Here is a 19266-nt window from a genome sequence, read left to right on the forward strand (position 1 = left end):
GAGGGTTCAGTGCCATTTAGGAATAAGGAATGAAATATCCACGATATTTGTCAATCCAAATTTTACAGCTCTTAAATAAGCGCAAAAGGGCGCCAGAGATGAAAAACACCCTGTAGTTGGTGTTTTTTTAAAGGCGTTTGCCCAGATTTAGGGCCTTGATAAAATGTATTAAATCTTTAAAGGTTTTAATGAATCTAGTATGTGTTTCATAAATCACAAGCCTCTGCTCAGCCCCTCTCAGTTTAATAAGGGTAAACTAGGAAATTGCTCTGAGCTGGAGCAAAATGCATCCATGGAATATTGAAAAGTAATAGATTTTTAAATGTGGGGTGTTCTGGCTCGCAGGAGAGGTTTTGCTTCATAACACCGGCACTATATCACTGCCCTGAACGGGAAACCAGCTGTGGCCACGTGTTTAACAGCATCAAGATGTGAACCAGCACAAAGGTAAATATTATTTGTAATAATCCTAAAAAAACCTAAAAGCCAAAAAAAATCATTACTACTAGACCCGAGGCCAGGAACATTCAGTGGTGTCTGTGCCGCAGCGCTCGGGATTTTAACAGGGCTTTTTGTAGGAATAAATGGTTTATTGCACCCAGTTCTCTCCAGCACTTGAAGACTTCTTCATCTCTACCTCATCCCTCTGCCCCTGTCAAAATATCCTGTGGGGTTTTCTGCAGAGTTAAGTGAGACAATTTGAGGGTCTCTGGGTGCTTGTGGCTCCGGACTCGTGGGGATGGAGCCGGGATGGGGCCTGGGCAGGCCCTGGGTCGGGATGCGGGCAGAGATGGGGGTGCTGTGGGCAGGGCCAGGACAGGCACGGGCAGCCCCGGGTGGGACGTGCCCCACTCGGTCCCTGCGGGGCGGGGAGGGTCCGGCGGGGCCGGAGCACGGCGCGGTGTAAAGTCTGTCTGCCCTCATTAGCTGTCACAAGTAACAATGCCGGGCTGGCAATAAAGGCAATTCCGAGGCTGTTGGCCATTAATCACTGCCTGACAGCTGGGAATAGGGCTGGAAAAACTCTGTCCCCGCCGCTCCTGCTTTGGCGTTTAAGGTTACCTCTGCAGCTGCAGCGGTGGGGCAGAAAGCTCTGCTCACCAGTCCTGCCCCAGCCCCACTCCCATCTCCATCTCCGTTTCTATCCTGTCCCCATCCCCATCCCCATCCCCATCCCCAATTTTGCCTCCATCTCCATTTCCACACCATTCCTATCCCCATCCCATCCTTGTTCACATCCCCGTCCCATGCCATCCCATCCCGTCCCATCCTGTCCCATCCCAGCTGTTCCCTAGCTGAAACCTGAAGGAGCAGCAGAGCCCAGGAAGGGAAATCCCTGGAAGGAGCTGGGAGGGTGCAGGGTGCTTGGCTGGGCCCTTTCCTGCTCTGCTCTGGCTCTGGAAGGGAAGGGAAGGGGGTGGGAGAGGGGCTGTGTGGGGGGAACACTTCCCGAATTCCGTCCATCGGACGTTATTTGCCGATTACGGGGCAGAATTGTGTTCGAGTCTGTCCGGGCTCGTTCCGTGTCAGCTCTAACAATACAGCACTTGGCAGTCCAGGCAGTTGTGTGGCGTTGGCCATTAATCATCCCCTGACAGTCCGGAGCTGGAAGGGAGGGAACCGCTCACATGTAGTCACGGTGCCCCCTCCCCATGGCCGGCGGGGCAGGGGGGGCTTCCTCTGCCTCGGGCCCACCCAAACCCACTGCGGGCTATGAGCTGAGAGTCCTCAATCCACGTCCCCTTGGGAGGGCTGTGTGAGGCAGGCGGAGAGTGGGGAGACATTCCCGCCTTTGCCATGGGGCAACCAAGCTCCCAGGGAACAGCCCCGCTGGGAGGAGGCTCTTGGGAAAAGCCTTTAAGCACGTGGCATTCCCAGTGTTTTCCTCTCCATCCCCAGCCTCTCGCTCCATGAGCCCCTGATCAGGAGCTGGGGTTTGTCCTGGGGGAGGTGATCCCGGTGGGAGCCAACTCTTGGCACAGGAGGGGAGCTCTCCCCGAGGCTTCTCTCCGCGCCCCTTGTCGTCCCGCAGGCGCCAGCCCCGTGGCCGGGTGCCAGCGTGCCAGGTCATCCCCCAGTAAAGAAAGGAGCAATGTGTTTCCAGCCCCCCGATGCTGTTTTCTAAAGGGGAATGATTAATGGTGCTTGGAAACCACAATTCATCCCGGGAAAGAAAGTAGATTTACCCGAAACATGCGTGAGAATTAGTGCTGGGATCGGCTCCTAGGGCAGAGGGGGGGAAGCTAATGGCAAACAGAGCCCGTCTGTGCGCAGGGGGAGAGAATACCCCGCCAAAAACATGGGCTGGAGGAGCTGGGATGGAGCTGGGACAGGAGGAGGAGAGTGGCCCTCAGAGCCAGGTCCCCCCCCCATCTGGAAACCTCAGTCGCTCCTTCCCTGACCCGCAGTGAGATGGTCACGATGGAGAACGGAATTCCCCTCCCATGTGTGTCCCCACAGCACAGCAAAGGATGGACAGTGCTGATGAGACCAAAATTCATCATTCCTGAGAGTCCAAGAGATACCTGGGAGAAGCAGGAGTTGCACCAGAACGCACGAAGCTCCGGCCTGGAAACACCAAATGCTTCAAAAATGTCTGTTTTAGGCTCAGGGAATGATCTCACCTTGCTCCTGCTGGTGGCATCCACTGGGGTAACTGGGATGGGCTGGGGTGCAGCACAGCAGCACGGAGTCATCCAGGTGCTTCACCCCTGGGGAGCAGGAAACCTCAGAGAAGGGAAGAGCACAGTTTTCCTCCATGAGGGTGAGAGGGAGGCAGCCGTGGCAGCCCCGGCCTGGAGCACAGTCCTGCTGGGATGTGGGAGCTGCAGCCTCATCCTGCTGAGCTGGGGAAACAAGGCAGGGGCTGGCGGGTTAGGAAGTTCATGGAAGAGATTTTCAGGCACAAATCCTGACCTGGATCCAAGCTGCCCTGCTCTTCTCTGGCTGGGAGAGCAGCAAGGGAGGGGAAAGAGCTCCCTTGAAAGGAAGCAGGGACAGGTGACATGAATTTATCACCCGATTCCAGAGATAACCCCAAGATCCTTGCCTTTATCTCAGCTCTGGATCAAGGCAGCAGCCGGCCCCACGCAGGTCCCGTCCCATCAGCAGCGTGGTGGAGCTCGGACAGGGCTCCAGGAGAGAGATTTATTTGTGGGATTCCGGGAAGGGTTGGGGAAACCTCAGCGAGGTGCTGAAGCCCAGGTCAGGAGTCATCCCTGGTTCGGGGATATATTTAGAGCGGGATAATGTAAGCGACAGGAGGGAAAAAAATAAAAAGTCCGTGGAGGAGGTGCAGATCCGTCCCCTTGGCTGGGAGTTACTGGATGATCCGAGCCAGGGAACAGATAGTTGGATTTCCCTTATTTCTCCCTTCAAATAAATCACAACTCCAGAGGCCTTTAAACTCTGCAACATGATCTGTTCCAATAAGGAAGGGAATGAAAGGCTGCGTCTCTCTGGAAGCCTTCAGAGCCATAAATCTCCTATGTACAAACACAGACCAGATTTCCAAGTGCATTTATTTTATTGTATTGTTTTAACAGAAAAATCAAACTGCAATAAACTCTGTCCCTCATTAGCTGTCTCCATATCCAGGCCAAACGCTGCTAACGAATAAAATCAGGACAAAGGAATGTGGATGTGGGTCCAAGGCCTGGCCGGGCGCTGACCCCCCGAAAGGCACTTCCCTCTGAGCCTCACAGAGGTGTGGGATGAGGGGAGCCAAGGGGGTGGCTCCTGCACTGCCCATTGCTGCAGATTTGCTGGGGGTTGTCACCCCAAATCCAGCATCCCTGCCACGACCCGGCATCCCTGCCATGGACCTGGCATCCCTCCCTGGCTCCCACCACAGCAGCTGGAGTTTAGTTTAGGGGTTTCCTGCTTCAGTGTGTTGTGGTCCCTGATGTGCACCCCAAGCAAGGCACCACAGAGCAGCGGGAATGTGAGGCAGTTTGGGGGTGCTCCCCAGGCTCTGTGAGACCCCCCCAGCTGCCCACGTGAAGGGGCTGCAGAATTAGGGATGAACTCATTAAGCACCGGGTCAAACCCCAAACTGGTGATTGGGGCAGTTCTGGAGTTGTTGGTCATTAATCATCTGCTGACAGTCCCGAAGGGTCCGGCGGCTCTGGGGGGGGGGGTTGGAGAGCTCAGGGACAGGGACGTGGCTGGCACTGGTGGCGGTGTGGACGGCGCGGTCCCCAGTGACCCCCACGGAGCATCCAGCACCCCCAACCCCGCCCCACGGAGGGAGCAGGGCTGTCACATCCCAAGCACAGGAGATGCAGCGACTTGGTCTGATCCAGGGAAAACGCAGAAATCAGTCCCAAGCAGGCCAGGAAGGAACAAGGAGCCTGTCTGCAGGATTTACGGCACTGAGCCGGAGAGCCCAGAGCAGCGCCCGCGCCGCGCGGGTCCCGCCTCAGCCCACGGAGAAATTCCTGACTTATTGAATCACATTTGTCATCCCTAAATACATATGCAGGCCCGTGTTTCTGAATCCATAAACATCTTTAACTAACTCCGCTCAGCGAGGCCTCTTTCAGCAGTAATTTATATTTAACTTTTTCCATATGCAGGGCCTGTCGCGTTGGTGTCATTTCCGGGAAAACCAGGGGGGCTCGGGGGGAGCCGGGGGCGCGGGGGGCGCGGGGGGAGCGCGGCGTGTCTTGGCCCGCTGGAGCAGCCCAGCTGCTGGCACAGCGCGAGAAATCCACCCGGCAGAGCCAGTGCTCATTAATCATTTGAACTACTAAACTGCCAGCTCCTTTCAAGATCTTTCAAGAAGTGTTTTCACCCAAAATAGAGTTGAAAACGCGCCGGGCCCTACTTTCAGAGTCTCATCCATCTGGCCATTATGGGGAGTGTCAGGCGGTTCTGACAGACAAGGCTGCTCTGTTCGAGGGGCCCCGGCCCCACAACCTGTCATATCGCGGGGCTGATGGCATCTGACAGCTCCATTTGTACCTCCCCGGGAGATGAAAGGGCTGCTCCCGGCGGCGGGAGAAGGGCACGGGAAGAGGGTGAGCAGGGGCACCCCGGGCTGCCAGCAGCGTCCCTGGCACCGCGCTGGCTCCACGGGGAGAATGCCCCTCTCCCCAGGAGCCCATCGCTGCCCCGGGGTGTGATCAAAGGCCAGGGGTCTGTGCCATTGCCCACCCCTGGCTGTGGTGCTGAGCTCTCCCTGTGCCCTGCTGGCACAGAGAACCCAGAGCTGCCAGCCCTGCCCTGGCCTCCATGTCCCCCAAACTCACCTGGAACATGCGGGTGCTGTGTGCACCCCCAGTGCTCAGAGCCAGACCCCAAACCCAGCACGACAGACCCAGCGCCCTGAGAGCTTCCCCCGTGGCCAGGAGAGCTCAGGGTCCGCCACACACCAGGATATCCCAAAAGCAGGTGAGCGGCTGCCGAATCCTGGTGCTCCCTTTGGAGTGTTCCCTAGGTAGGAACCCCTCAGTGCTGCAGGGTTTCTGAGCCAGTGCAGCAACTTGGAAAAGTTTGGGAATTACGGAGGCAGCAGCGGGGACAGAGCGCATCTCTGCAGCCAGAGGAGCAGACATGGTGCACACCCAGCCAGCCCCTCTGTCCCAGTTGATCCCAAAACAAAACACAAGCAGAGACTGTGGGAACCCCAGAAGGAATGAAGGGCTCTTGGCTCCACTTCCATTTTTGCCCAGAACACGGCTCTTCTCACCTCCAAGGAAGACTGTCCTTCTCCAGCCTGTTGGATGTTACCAGGACTGTGCAGGGAACGGGAACAAAACCCCACAAAGGCAACACTGCTCCAGCAGAAACAAGGAGTCACTTTTATGGGAGCTCTGCCCAGAGAACCAAGAGCTCCTGGCCTTGCTGCCGTCCTTGGTGATGAGCAGCCCCATCCTTCTCATCCAGAGAGAAAAATACAGCATATCTTTTGGGTGCTTCACTCTCCCCTCTCCTCCCTCCAGGAAGTGCAGAGAATATGGTGAGGGTTCAGCAAGAAACATCCAGAACATCTTTGACAGTCCCCATCTCTCTCCTGTCCTTCACTCTCAGAGCCCCCCAGCCACCCCTCCTGTAGGAGCTGCTCAAGGAGAGGTGGCGCTGGGACCTCAGGCTCCCACTGGTCCCTTTTTCTTTGGTACAGCAGCATCTCCCTGTCCCACAGATGCACCAGTGGAGATGCAGGGGCTGCTGTGGTGGACACCAGCACAGCCCCAAGTGCTGCTGGGAACCACCCTTTGCAGATGTGGGGGACACAAAAAAGGCCATTTCGGTTCTCTGTTCCACTGAGGTGTCTGCAGGAGAGGTCTGTCAAGCCCCCAAAGCCACCAGATGCCCGGGATGCTGCATGTCCTTTCTCCGCTCCCACATTTTGCCAGGCCAGGAGGGATGATCCATGAATTCTGGGACCACAAGGTGTTGGAAGAGGTCACGTTGCACCCTGCCCAGTATCAGGTGTCCTGTCCAGCTCTGCTCAGCCCGTGGGTGTCAGCATTCCATTGTCACTTTTGGCAAAGGCACCTCCCCTGTGGGTCCATCCTCGTGCAGGTCACATCCTCCTGTCCTGTCTCCTGCACCACGCTGGAAGGTGGGATGAAACCATGGCAAAGCTGCTCCCGGAGATTTCCATAAACACCTTTAGAAAACACAACGGTCTGTGTCAATCTGTTACTGGGACTCGAGCTACAGGACCACGCTCTGTGCACGGAGCTGTCAGCTGAGCGCCTTCCCCTGCGCTCCCCGGCGAGGTCCAGCTGAAATGGTGGTGTGTAAGGGATCAGCATTCTCCAGTTATTCATCACAGTAAACAGAGGGGTAACTGAACCGGGCCCCGCAGCATGAGCGGGATCCCTCCCACACCGCGGTGTCAACCTGTGTGAGCGGCTGTGCCCTGCAGGGAACGGCCGTGCCCAGAGCAGGGCCAGCCTCAGGACCAGAGCTTTGTCACCCTGTGCTGGATCGTCACGCTGATCAGACACTGCAGAAGAGGGAAACCATGGCCACGGGTCACACTGGGAACTTCCCATGGGGTCACTGGTGACCAGCCAAGGCTGGGTGTCCTGGTGTGACAAAGAAGACGCCAGCGTATCGCTGCTGGAAGCTGGAACTGGAGCTGCTGGAGGATTTGTATCGCACGCCAATTCATAGCCAGGGCAGAGGCGGCAGCAGCTCTTCAGTTGTTATCCAGAGCCAGAGGAAAGTCCACTCCTATCCATGGTACTCCTGGCCACTGCAGTGCCCCGGGTGCTTGCCCACGCTCTTCTGGCTTTGGCGCCTTGAGGTCTTTGCCCTTCTCCACTCACCTCGCTCAGGTCCTCTTGTCACTTATGCTGTCCCACTGCTTGGAGTGGCTGAAGGCGAACACCAGGCCAGGGGCTGCGCTCACGGTGCCAACCCAGGGGCAGCTCCACACCCTGGTGCTGCCCCGGCCGCTCCACATCACCACCGGCTGCTCCAGCTGCTCCCTTCCTGCAGGGCTCCAGCGCACAGCCCAGGCACAGCACCTCCGCTGCCATCTCCAAGCACGGCTCTGTCCCTCCGGGTCTGCTTTCAGCTTGTGCAGCACGAAGCGTGTCCCAAAGCAAACCCCTGACCCCAGACTGGGCACAGGGATGCTGGTGGGGGGACAGGAGGTGTCCACGCCACTCTGGCTTTGAGGACAAACAGGGCTCGTGTTCTCCGTGGCATCCACCAGTGCTCACGTGGAAAGAAAAGCTGCTTTATGCAGCTGAGGAACTTCTCATCCACCCACCATGGCTCTGCTCTGGCCCATGCCTCTGCATCCCGACCTGACCCCTTGGCAGGCTCCAGCCCTCGAGGACGCTGTGCTCCGCTCTGGACTCTGAAACGCCTTGTACGTCTGCGGGCAGCCACCTCTGCATCACCTAAAAGACATCGGGGATTTTTGTGCAGGAGAGGAAAGAAAACAACAAGAAAAAATAGGGCCTGGCTCTTTCATTCACGTATTTATTGGGCGGACAGCGTGGCTGTGGTCAGCTGGGCTTCAGGCTTTACAGACGGGGATATTTATAAGGCACGCGGAGTGGCTCGGCGTGTGCGTCCAAGTCATTCCTTCCCCGGCACAGGGTATAATGTTGCCTTTGTTCGGCTGCCTCCGGCACAGCAGAGCGTGCCGTGCCGCTCGGCCGGGCCCCTCGCCGTGCTCCGACAGTCCCGGCGCAGCCCCGCTCCTTCCACACACACCACGGCCCCGGCAACTGCCACGATAAATCAATAGGAAAGGAGAGGCTGCCAGTTAGACTAAACAAGTGCATTTGCAAGGATTGCTAACCCTCATTAATCACTCTGACAGTCCTAAAAACACATTTCCCCTTTAATGACTGTATTTGGATAATCAGAGCTTTTTCCTCGCGGCGCAGGGTGAGTGACGGTGGGCGCGACTTCGGCGAGCACCGGCACCGGGGTCACCGGCGAGTCAAGCGCTGCAGGTCCCCGGCAGCTCGGGGCAAGCTGGAGAAGGTGCTGCTGTGCCATGGGGAAAGGAGCCACCAGCACAGCCCCAACACTGCTGTCCCCATGTCTGACACCCACTGCTGTCCTCCCAGCCCCAGCTGGATTTGAAAAGGTCTTTTTCTGTCTCTCCGTGTTCCCTTTAGGTGACTTTTGCCTCCTGGAGAGGTTTGAAACCTCGCACATTTTTCTGTATAAATGATGCAACACATTAATGCAGAGCACATTATGAAAATGGTAATTCAAACCCATACAACTCTAAATTAAGCCATACATTATCCGACCCACTCAGCCATATATTTTGCAGAAAGACAGGATTGAATCAAATCAAACCGAAACTGTGGAGTGCAGGTTGTTAGACAGAATGATTAATAAAGTGCATCCCAGTACTCTTATTATAAAATGAATTCCGCAATAACCTGGGCATACATTACACAGGGAGTTATTTAATATATTGGCAATGCAACTGTTCCCCAGCAGCTCCAGCCCAAGTGCCGCTGCTATCAGATGATACTCGCAGTGTTTACACGGTCTGGCCCCGCTGCTGCAGTCCTTAGGGAAGGGAAAAATATTCCTCAGGGAGCCTCCTGCATGGCAGGATGCATCCAAGCAGCATCCAGCCCTACCGTGGGTGAAGGGAAGGTGCACGGGCTCGTTTTTGGAGCGGGGACCATCCTGGTGCAGGGAGGGTTTGGGGGAGAGGGGGATGGAGCTTCACCGTAAGGAGGGATGCACCCGGCAGCTCTGGGAGAAGGCTCTGGCAGGACGAGGGCTGTGCAGCCCCCTGCACAGGCTGCTCCATGGCTGGGACATGGCACAGCCCCGGCAGCCCTGACAGCCCTGGGTGTGCTGATTTTGGCACTGGGCTACCGCGCCTCGAGGTTCTGTGGCATCGCCCTCCCACCCCGCGGCACGAGGTGCCCGGCCGTGGCCAGGGACTCGCGCGGTGCGACAAAATTCCAGTGCAAGAACCTGTGACAGGCCTGGCATCACAAAGGCACAGCTGAAGAGCCAAGATTTACGATGGGGACTGGCAGTGCCCGAGCGAGGCCGACACCGAGCAGCATCACGGGTGGGAGTGGGCGCCACGTCCAGGGAGAAGCAATGCTCCCGAGGGATGGGGGGTCTGGATGCCTCCCATGCCACCCAAGGGAACGCACTGGAGCTGCTCTGCCCACCGCCCCTGGCACCCTGCTCCACGGCCTGCATCAGCTGCCAAAGGGCTCAGCACCCAGCAGGAGACACTGGAGTGGCTGCACCAGCCTGGGCCTGGCACCTCCTTCCTGCTGTGCCCACGGGACAGAGCAAACACCCGCAGCAAAGTCCCCCTGCTCCAACGCCACTCCTGCAAACCCCAGGCCCTCATCCAGCAAACATCCCACCTGGAAGGAGCAACACCACCACGGGCACAACCGGACCCCAGCTGCATCCACACAGGGCAAGGGGCAGCCACAAACCCCCGAAACCAGCCTCCCCCAGCCTTGGGGAGCTCGGAACGGAGCCAAACTGGCTCCTGGACCACCAACCTCTCCCCCTGCCAGAGGGCCCTCCCACCGGCCGCACGCCCGCAGCCACGCTCGAGGCACAAGCAGGGAAATAAAAATCCCTTCGGTAAAAGTAGTCCCTGTTCTCAGCACATTATTTCTCAGCTCAAAGGACACAAAGGAATTTAAACACGGGGCAGAAAGCAATATCGAGAAGGCAATTAACAGGGATTAATTGCGTGACTCACTGAAATGCAACAGGAGCAAGGCAGAAAAATACAAATGGTGTGGGGCAATGGGGCATGCAGGGTTTCAAAGGGGAGCAGGGGCTTGGCCAGGGGTCCCACTGCTGGACGAAAAGCACTTTCCTTGGGGCATGGAGCGGGCAGAGCCCCCTGCCCGGCTGAGCCCCCAACATGGCGGGGATGGAGCCAGACGGTGTCAGAGCCATTCATCGCCCTCCTCTCCCGGCACAAAGATTGAATGGGAGCAGACAGGACCCCCCACCTCTTCGCCACCCTCACACCGAGGTCTGGGACCCTGCTTCTACTGCAATTCCACCCCTAAAACAGCATCCCCAGGAAGGGGTGACCACCCGCTCCCCGCAGCGCCCCGGGGGCACCAGGGCTCCCGCTCTCATCCCGCTCAAACGCCTTCTCGAACCTTCCCTCCGCCGCCACGCGTGGGAACACCGTGGGCACGGACACGCGGGGAGGGGGACGGGGGCGCGGAGCCCGCAGGGCCCCGCCAGGACCGCACCCGGGGCTCCGGCGCTCGGTCCCGCGGGGCTCCGGCGCTCGGTCCCGCGGGGCTCCGGCGCTCGGTCCCGCCGCCGCCGCGTCCGCCGCCGCCGCTAGATGGTGCTGGGACCCCGCGGCCCCCGCCGGACCCCCGGGCAGGGACGAGACCAGACCAGAGCGTGGGTACAACCAAGAGCCGTTTATTAACAAAATCAGACTTACCGGGGCTCGTCCGCCCGCCCGGGGCCGCCGGTCCTGCCGCTGCGCCCGCCGCTCCTCCGGGCCCCCCCGGGATGGGGGGGACACGCGGGGTCCTGCAGCCCACGGCGGGGCACGGCCGCGGGGGGAGCACGGCCGGGGGTGACCATCACCCGGCCGGCGTCCGCAGCCCCCGGGCTCCGGACACAGCGCAAAAAAAAAAGAAAATAAAAAAAACAACAACAACAAAAGCCAACAAAAAAAGGAAAAAAATAATTAAAAAAAAAAGAAACAAAAATTTTAAAAGGGAAAAAAATTTAAACCCCCAAAAATTAAAAATAAGAAAAAAATTACAAAAAAAAAATTACATCTGCGAGTTACAAACGCAGAGAACAGAATCCCAGAGCGATAAACGCAGAGGGGGAGGAGGAAAATGCCTTTTTTTTTTTTTTTTTTTTTTTGCTTTTCCATGTGTGGCAGGAATCATGCAAGAATTTCTCATGGGGGAAATTAAGAAGGGGAAGGAAAAAAAATTCAAAAGAAACAGAAGGGGAAAATCAAAGCCCCACACCTGCAAAGTAAAGAGGGATTTTTTTTTTCTTTTTTTCGAGTTTTTTTTTTTTTTGGACACAGACTTTTGCATACCATTGATTCATTGGTGTATAATGCACTTATATTCCCAGCTTTAAGCTAACATACAGTAATAAATACAGAGTCCAAGGAGGGCGCGGGGGGCTGGGGCTCGGGGGCTGAGCCGGGCCGGGGCCGCGGTGGCTACTGATATCCCAGTGCGGAAGCTGACGTGAGTCTTTGGCCGTAGAGCGCGTACGGGGAGTAGTAAGGTCCGGCGGCCGGCAAGGAGGGCACGGGCAGGGCGCCGGCCGTGGGCAAGTGGCTCTTGCCATAGGGGTGGTACCTGTTTAGTCCCAAAGTGTGTGGGCTCCTCAAGGAGAGCGAGGCCGGTAACGTGTTGGGGCTCCCGGGGGCGGCGGGCGGGAGGTGGAGGTGGCAGGAGGCCGCGGAGCCCAGCCCGGAGGTAGGGTAACCCGCCAAGAGTTTCTCGGCCCCCGGCAGGGCCGTGTGGGTCCGTAGGTGGGTGAGCAGCTCCTCCGAGGTGGCAAACCTCTTGTCGCAGGGTCCGCTGGCAGACACCCAGTTGCATATGTGGGGCAGGGGGTCGTTCTGCAGCATGAAGCCGTAGGTGTAGAGGGGGTGGCCGGGCAGGCTGGGGGTGCCGCTGGAGGAGAGCGTGGTGTGCACCGAGTGCAGGGGGTGCGTGGGGTACACCAAGGGGTATCCGCTCTTGAGGCTGCCAGGGTCGTGCACGCAGCTGGAGCAGTTGCTGGAGCCCAGGTGCGAGGCGCTGTGGTAGCTCAGGCAATACGGGTCCCGGCATAATCCCTGCATGAAGGAGGGCGGCGAGGCCCCGGTGAGCGGGCTGGAGCTGGGCGGTTTGCCCGGCAGCCCCAGCGCCCCCGGCAGCTGGCTGCTCACCAGCCCCGGCTTGGTGGGGTCCAGCCCGGGCACGAACTGAGACGGGTAGCCGGCGTATGCACCGACGATGGAGCCGTGGTAGCCGATGCTGGAGGGCGGCAGGGGGAAGACGGAGTGGCCCGGCTTGTAGGGCGAGACGGGGGCCACATGGCCGGCGGGCGGCAGGGCGGGGGGCTCCGACTTGCGGCCCGAGGGGGGCTCGCCGTGCGCCCCGGGCTCCACCGCCCCGCGCCCCAGCGCCCCGCCCGTCCCCTCGGGGCTGGGCTTGCCCCCCTCGGGCTCTTTCTTCTCCTCGGCGCCCTTGGGGTCGGGGTGCTGCGGCGAGGCCCCGCGGGAGCCGCCGGGCGAGGCGGCGGCGTGCGGGGGGAACGGCGGGCACGCGGCGCTGGGCACCCGAAAGCCGGCCTTGTCCGCGCCGCCCTCCTTGCGCGGCTCCCCGCCGCCCTTCGAGTAGGGCTTGAAGCTCGACTTGTCCTCGGCGGGCACGTCCCCGCTGCCCGGCGGCTTCAGCGCGGCGGGGCGGGCGGAGGGCTCCTTCTCGGCGGCGGGCGCGGCGGCGGCCACGGCGTTCAGCTTGGAGGAGGGCGGCGGGTCGGGCTTCCCGATCTGCGAGCAGGTCTGGGCCAGCAGCGCCAGCGGGCTCTTCTTGGCGTCCAGCTGCGGGCGGAGCGGAGCCGGTCAGGGGGGACCCCGACGGCGCCCCCGCACCGGCCTCCCCCCACCCCCGAAACCCCGGGGCCGGGCCCGGCGCCGAGCCAGGGCGCGGGGATGGGGGGGACGGGGAGGGGGACGCGCCCGGCCGCGGAGAAGAGGGACGGGGTGGGGTGGGGGGAGCGGGGCTGCGGCGGCAGCGGGGGAGGGAAGGAACGGGGTGGGGGGAGCGGGGACGCCAGGCAGGGCAGAGCCCGGCCGGGAGAACCGGGAGAGCCGGCCGAGAATGCTGGGAGCACCGGGCTGGGAAAAGCCCGGCCGCGAGAACCGGGAGAGCCGGGCTGGGAAGAGCTCGGCCGGGAGGACCGGGAGCGCGGGTCCGGTCCGAGTCGCGGTCGGGGGCGGCGGGCACTGACCTCGATGGGGCTGACGGGCGTGGAGGAGAGCGGCTGGAGGTACTCGGGGTGCAGGAGGTGGCCGCCGTGGGCGCTGAGCATCTTCAGGACGCGGATGGGCAGCCGGCTGGCCTGACGCAGCGGGTCGGCGGGGGGCGGCCGGGGCGACGGGGCGGCCGCGGCTCCGCGGCTCGGCGGGGTCCTCGGCCGGGGCCCGCCGGGAGCGCCGCTCATTTGGGGCGGGGGAAAGGGGGGGGTGCCCGGGCTCCGCGGGGCCGGGCCGGGCCGGGCGGGCGGCGGAGCGGCGGCGGCGGCGGCCCCGGCGAGACGAAGCCCTTCCCCGGCCCCACCGACACGTCAAATAGCCCCGATGGCGGCCGCGCTCCGAGGGGGCCGGCGCCGCGCACCAATCCGCGCCCGGCCGGGCCCCCGGGGCGGGGAGAGCCGCCGGTGGGGGGGGCGAGCCGCCGCCGCTCCGCCGCCACCGCCCCGCGCCGCCGCGCGGGGGAGAACCGCGGCACCGGCCCGAGCGCGGCGGCGGCTGGCGCGGCGCGGAGGGCACGGCACGGCACGGCACGGCATGATGCCGCTTGGCACGGCTCGGCACGGCATGGCGCTGCTGGCGCGGCTTGGATGGCATGGCTTGCGTGACATGGCATGGCATGGCATGATATGGCATGACACTGGTGGCACAGCTTGGCATAGCTTGGCTGGAACGCCTTAGCAGGGCACAGCATGGCACTGCTAACGCACCTTGGCACGGCTGACACGAGATGGCACAGCTTGGATGGCACGGCACTGCTAGCACGCCTCAGCATGGCATGGCTCAGCTGACATGGCACTGCTGGCACAGCTTAGGATGGCATGGCATGCCCAGCCTGGCTGATCATGGCATGGCTCAGCTGGCACACCATGGCATGACACTGCTGCCCTGGCATGGCTTAGATAAGATCAGCCTGGCACAGCTTGGCATGGCACAGCTCAGCACCCCTGTGCCAGTGGCTCCTGCACCCAAACCTGCGCCCAGTGCCTGTGCCCTGCCACCGCCCTGCCCCAGCAGCCAGCTGGGCCTTAACTCAGAGCTCTCACAAAGTGACAATTCCCTTGTGAACCTACAACTCCTTTTTTCTGGGCATTTTTCTCCTTTCTTTGGTTTGCTGAGTCTTAAAAGTCTTCAGGTGCCAGTGCAGGCTGCTGTATAACTAATTAACTTCCAACAATTAACTTCCTATTTCTAGTTACCTTTTCCAGACATTCTTGAATTAATTTCACAAACCCCTGAGGCTTCAGTTTTGGGGGGGGGCTGAAAACCAACCAAGCTCAGCCAGGCTCTATCCATGAGGAGCCAAGGCACATGGATAAATCCTGGAGCTTTACCCAAGCGACGTCCTGCATGTGAGGCTCTGGGGTCCGGGTGGGGCAAGCGCTGCTTCCCTAGCTCTCCTGGGCTTCAGGTGGGAGCTGGTGGGAGAATGGGGGCTTGGGGGGAGATGTGCAATGGGATGGGGGTGGGGGAATGAGGAGAAAATCGTGAGGGCCAGGATGGAATGAGAACTGAGGACCTTTGGCCTGAAGAAAGGCAATGTGGGGCTGGGTGCCCACTCTGGCCCCATCTCTGCCCTCCCTGGGTTTGTGTTTCAGGTCCCTCCTGCCTACCCAGCGAGGGAGAGGTGAAAGGGGGAGAGGCAGACACCTCTAATTAATCATATTAACTCCTGACAGATGCTTTATGTTCCAACAATGTTGCTATTATTAAGTTTATGTGCCCACCCCTCTCCGAGCCCGCTGCTCCGGGTTCTGGGAAAAAAGGCTTTGCTGGATTTCCCTGGTGAGTGCTGGCATTGCCTAGCGCAGCCCCACATCCAGTCCCGCTTGTCCAACCACTATCAATCACACCCAGGGTCAGGCCTGTCAATTTCCCCTCTTTGTGAAGCTTTTTTCTTCTCTTTTTTTCACTCTCCCAAAGCTGACCGCAAGATTGATTCAATCCGGACAGCGGGATGTAAGCGGAGAGGCGCTGCCGTTCAAAGGAGCCATTCAAGGAAGGAGGAAAAGGAGGAAACAGAAAAAAAGGCTTTCCTCAAAGTCACTCGAGTTGTTCGCCAACAACAACACGGCCTTAACAGAGCAACCCAAAATCAGGTGGGACGAGTGCGTAAGAGCAGCGGCGATGCCGCCGGAGCGGAGCGAGGGCACGGAGCAGCGATGCCCCCGGGGCTGTTTGTCCTTCCCCGAACCTCAGGTCATGCCCACGGCCTGATCCAGCCCCGGTGCTGGCACAGAGACCATTTCTGGGTCAGCTTGTGCTTGCTGGATTAAAGCTTCATCAGAGGGATGTCATGGGTAATGGTGAATCTTGCTCCATGCTGGTGCCCTTCCTGGAGCCCGTTGGATCCTCTGCTCTAAAATCCACAAGGATTTATTTAAGGAGAGCAGTAACCAGAGGGGAGAAAGTTAAACTTCCCTGTTCCATGTCCAGTTCTGCTCCATGATGAGCCCCTCTCTGCTCAGAGATTGCACAAGTTCAAATATAAGCAGCAAGACCCTTGCCCAACAAAAATAACACCAGCACCAAAGGAAAAGCAAAATATTTGGAAGAGAAGCAAAGCTGAAGAATCCTCGGGGAGCACTTTCACCAATGACTGATGATGTTTTTGTCCCTAAGCAGGACTTGCCCCACCTGGGCTGCCATGAAAGAGGTTAGATTTTGCCAAGGACGAGTTACTGTGCAGAGCCCTAATGAAGCCCAGGGACTCCGACGTCTTTGTGACCTGTGAAGTGAGGCTGGGGAAGAGGGAAGTGAGGTTTTCTTTAAGTTCAAGATGTTCCAGTAACTTGGGATGAGTCTGAGCAGGGAGTTTGCTGTCCCATGGCACTGGCATCCTGAGTGCCAGGGGGTGCAGAGCAGGCAGGACGGAGAGAGGCCTCCGAGCGCGGCAACCTGCACGGAAAATTGTGGTGGGATAAGATAAGACATGAATTTAAATCGCTGTAACTCTCCTCTGCTGTGCTTTGACTCTGGAATAAATCTCTCCTGTTTCATTGCTGCAGGACAGTTTAAGGGAAAACAGGATAAGTGGAGCTGGGGGTTGTGTGGGGTACGGGGGGCCAGGCACCATCTCCCACCTCTGCAGGGCGCTGAGGGGACATCTGCCGTGAGGGACCGGGCAGAGGGACAGCCCGTGCTCGGTGGGTCCCCGGACGGGTCCCACGGGGGTTCCAGTCAGTGTGGGGGGAGCTGGGGGATGGCTCCAGCCCCCACTGCAGGATGAGGATACAGGGCACATCCTAAATCTGAGCCTTTCTCTGTGCCTCGGTGCCTGTTGTACACCTGCTGCTTCCCAGGTAAATCCTCCCTCGCCCACCCTGCAGCCCCTCCAGCTGCTCCCTGGAAGCAAAACCTTCGGAGTCAGCGTTTTCCCTGCCCTGCTCCATCCCAGAGTCCCTCCACTCCCCACGCAGCACCAGCCCAGGCCTTGCTTTTAGCTGCAGAACAAGTGCATAAAAATGATCTTATTTATTACAGGAGACATGTTTTAAAACAACTGACAAAATTGCAAGATGTAAAACGACAAGCAAGTGCTTTTTCTTTTTTAAGCCCGTATAGACTCCTGGCAATGATAAAAATAGTGTTTTCTTTTTTAAAGTTGGAATTAATCTTTCTTTCCAAAGCAATCATGTAGCAGGAAAAGCAGGAAGACACTTGGATATTAACTGATCCTGGCTGGTGATGGTTAGTTATGGAATGGCCGGGACTCGCTTCCCTCCGCAGAGCCATTAACGCTGCAAACATTAAAGCAAAAAAAGGTGAAGGGTTTTTTCCCCTCCCCTGTTCCCTTGATGTGTGACTAACAGCTGCTTTTCTGTGTGACAGATCAGTGGGGTCTTCCTGTTGTTGATGTAATGAAGCTGTTTCCTGGTGGGAAATTCTACGGGATAAATTGCAGAAGGGGGAGGAGAACATCCCACACTCACCAAAGAGCTTTGGAGGGAGGGAGGGAGGGAGCTCGGGTGGTCAGGGCTGGCCCGGGGTCACAGTCTCTTAACTGAGGCTTTTTAGGGGTTTTTGCCTGTTTGTCTCCAAGTTTCCGGCCGTGCCATCAGAGTGAGGGTCCGCACAGCCACGGAATGTAGCCAGGATAGTTTGGGGTGTTCTCCCTGCTGACCCCCATGGTAACCCCATGCTGGGGCTGCAGAGAGCTGTGCCAAGCAGCCAAGCTCCCGTGCCTCAGTTTCCCCATCTCTAAAGGGGGAGGGGGAGTGATGGTGACCTCCCAATCTCCATCACTGTCAGCACTGGCACCCCCCAAAATCGCTGTGGGGATGCCAGTGTTTCCCTGTGCTGGCACTTTGGGGGATCAGCCTCAGTGGGTTCATTGAGTCCTCAGACACCCACAAAAAAATTCACCTTCACCCCCAGTTTCCTTTTTTTCTTTGCCAGTATTAGTTAATTAAACTATGCAAATTAAACCAACTTAATTTCTGTAACACCAGGGCCAGAGCCTCAAACCATTCAGTGCAGCTCATCTGGCACGTACGTCACAGAAAATGTTTGGAGCAACTCTAATAAAAATGAAAAAGGCTGTAAATCAAGTTTAATTTATTCATTTTCTGTATGGTATGAAAGCATGCCAAAATCAGATTATTTATGAGCCCTTCATAACAATAGGCATTTTTATTGGTTGCAAATGACAAAAGGGGTTCTCAGAGGGATTTTTTTCTTCTTTTAAATTTTTTGAATGCCTTTTCAGAAACATTTATTTTTTTTGGACTCTATGATCTCAAAGAAAAATATTTAATCATTGATACAGTAAAAATAATTTATATTTTGATACTGAAAAACACATCCGTCTTTAAAACATAAATAGACAGAGCTAATCCAGCCCAAAGGCTCAGGAGAATGCTACCCCACAGGTTAGAGGAAAAGGCTGTGATTTATACCCACATCCTTAAATTTCCTATTAAGAACATAATCCCCTATAAGTCTTTCACAAAATGTCTGAGCCACTTGGGTTTGCTTTTGCTTTTCCAGACCCTTTGGTGGGTCGGGGGCTGTGCACCTGCTCTGTCACACGCCTGTGCCCACGCACGCACCTCCAGGTGACTTTCTCTGCCCATCCAGGGTAATCCACAAATCTCGGTGTGTAACGGAGTCCCTGTGAGGAGACCGAGCAGGTGGGGCAGGTAACACACCCCGACACCAAAAATTGCCCACAAACCAGCTCTGGGTTGGTTCTGCCTCTACTTTCCAGCTCATTTCTACCATCTCTGTCCATTGAGTGGCACAGCTGGACCCAGAGGTGAGTTTGGTTGATGGACATGGGCTGCACACCAGGGCAGGTACTCACTGACCACCTGGACCGGCCTGGGATGCTCCTGTGGGTGTCCCAGTGGTTCCCTCTGAGGCTGCCACCTTGCTGGCTCTGGGGACAGGGATAAAGTGCTGTGAGCACACCCAACCCCCCAGACCTGTGTGACAACCAGAGGGCCATGTCCCTCCTCTTCTTTAGGAGGGGAATTACCCAGAGCAACCCCAAAGGCCCAGGAGCCAAGGGAGAGGTGGAGGAAGGGCACCCCAGGGACGAGGTGGGTGCCAGGGACAGCATCTCCCTGGTGGGGACAGTGCTGGAGACAGCACGGGGGGAAGCCCTGTCCATGGGTGCCCTCCTGCCTGCGACATCCTGGGCATCGTGGCCACAGCCACCTGGCAGCAGGAGGAGGCAGGGGCACCCCAAAACTCTTGTGAGGGAAACAAAAGCCTCTCTGGGTTGTGCTCGGGGCTCGGCTTTGCCGGAGGGCTCTGGGTGAGGAGAGGCACCCTCTCCTGCAGGAATTGGAGCTTTCTCTGCGCCA

At 58.3% G+C, this 19266-nt stretch overlaps 1 protein-coding gene across 1 annotated transcript; it reads right to left on the bottom strand.

Moving 5' to 3' along the window:
* Positions 1-11450: 11450 nt before the first annotated feature.
* ZNF703 (zinc finger protein 703) lies at positions 11451-13647 on the bottom strand (the record flags this gene model as incomplete). Its single annotated transcript, XM_082298250.1, has 2 exons — positions 11451-13024; positions 13435-13647. 2 exons carry the CDS (start codon positions 13645-13647, stop codon positions 11648-11650), a joined length of 1590 nt encoding a protein of 529 aa, XP_082154376.1. The 3' UTR covers positions 11451-11647.
* Positions 13648-19266: the final 5619 nt, after the last annotated feature.

The sequence above is a fragment of the Coloeus monedula genome (genome assembly GCF_965178545.1).
Source record: "Coloeus monedula genome assembly, chromosome: 28".
NCBI classification, from domain to species: domain Eukaryota; kingdom Metazoa; phylum Chordata; class Aves; order Passeriformes; family Corvidae; genus Coloeus; species Coloeus monedula.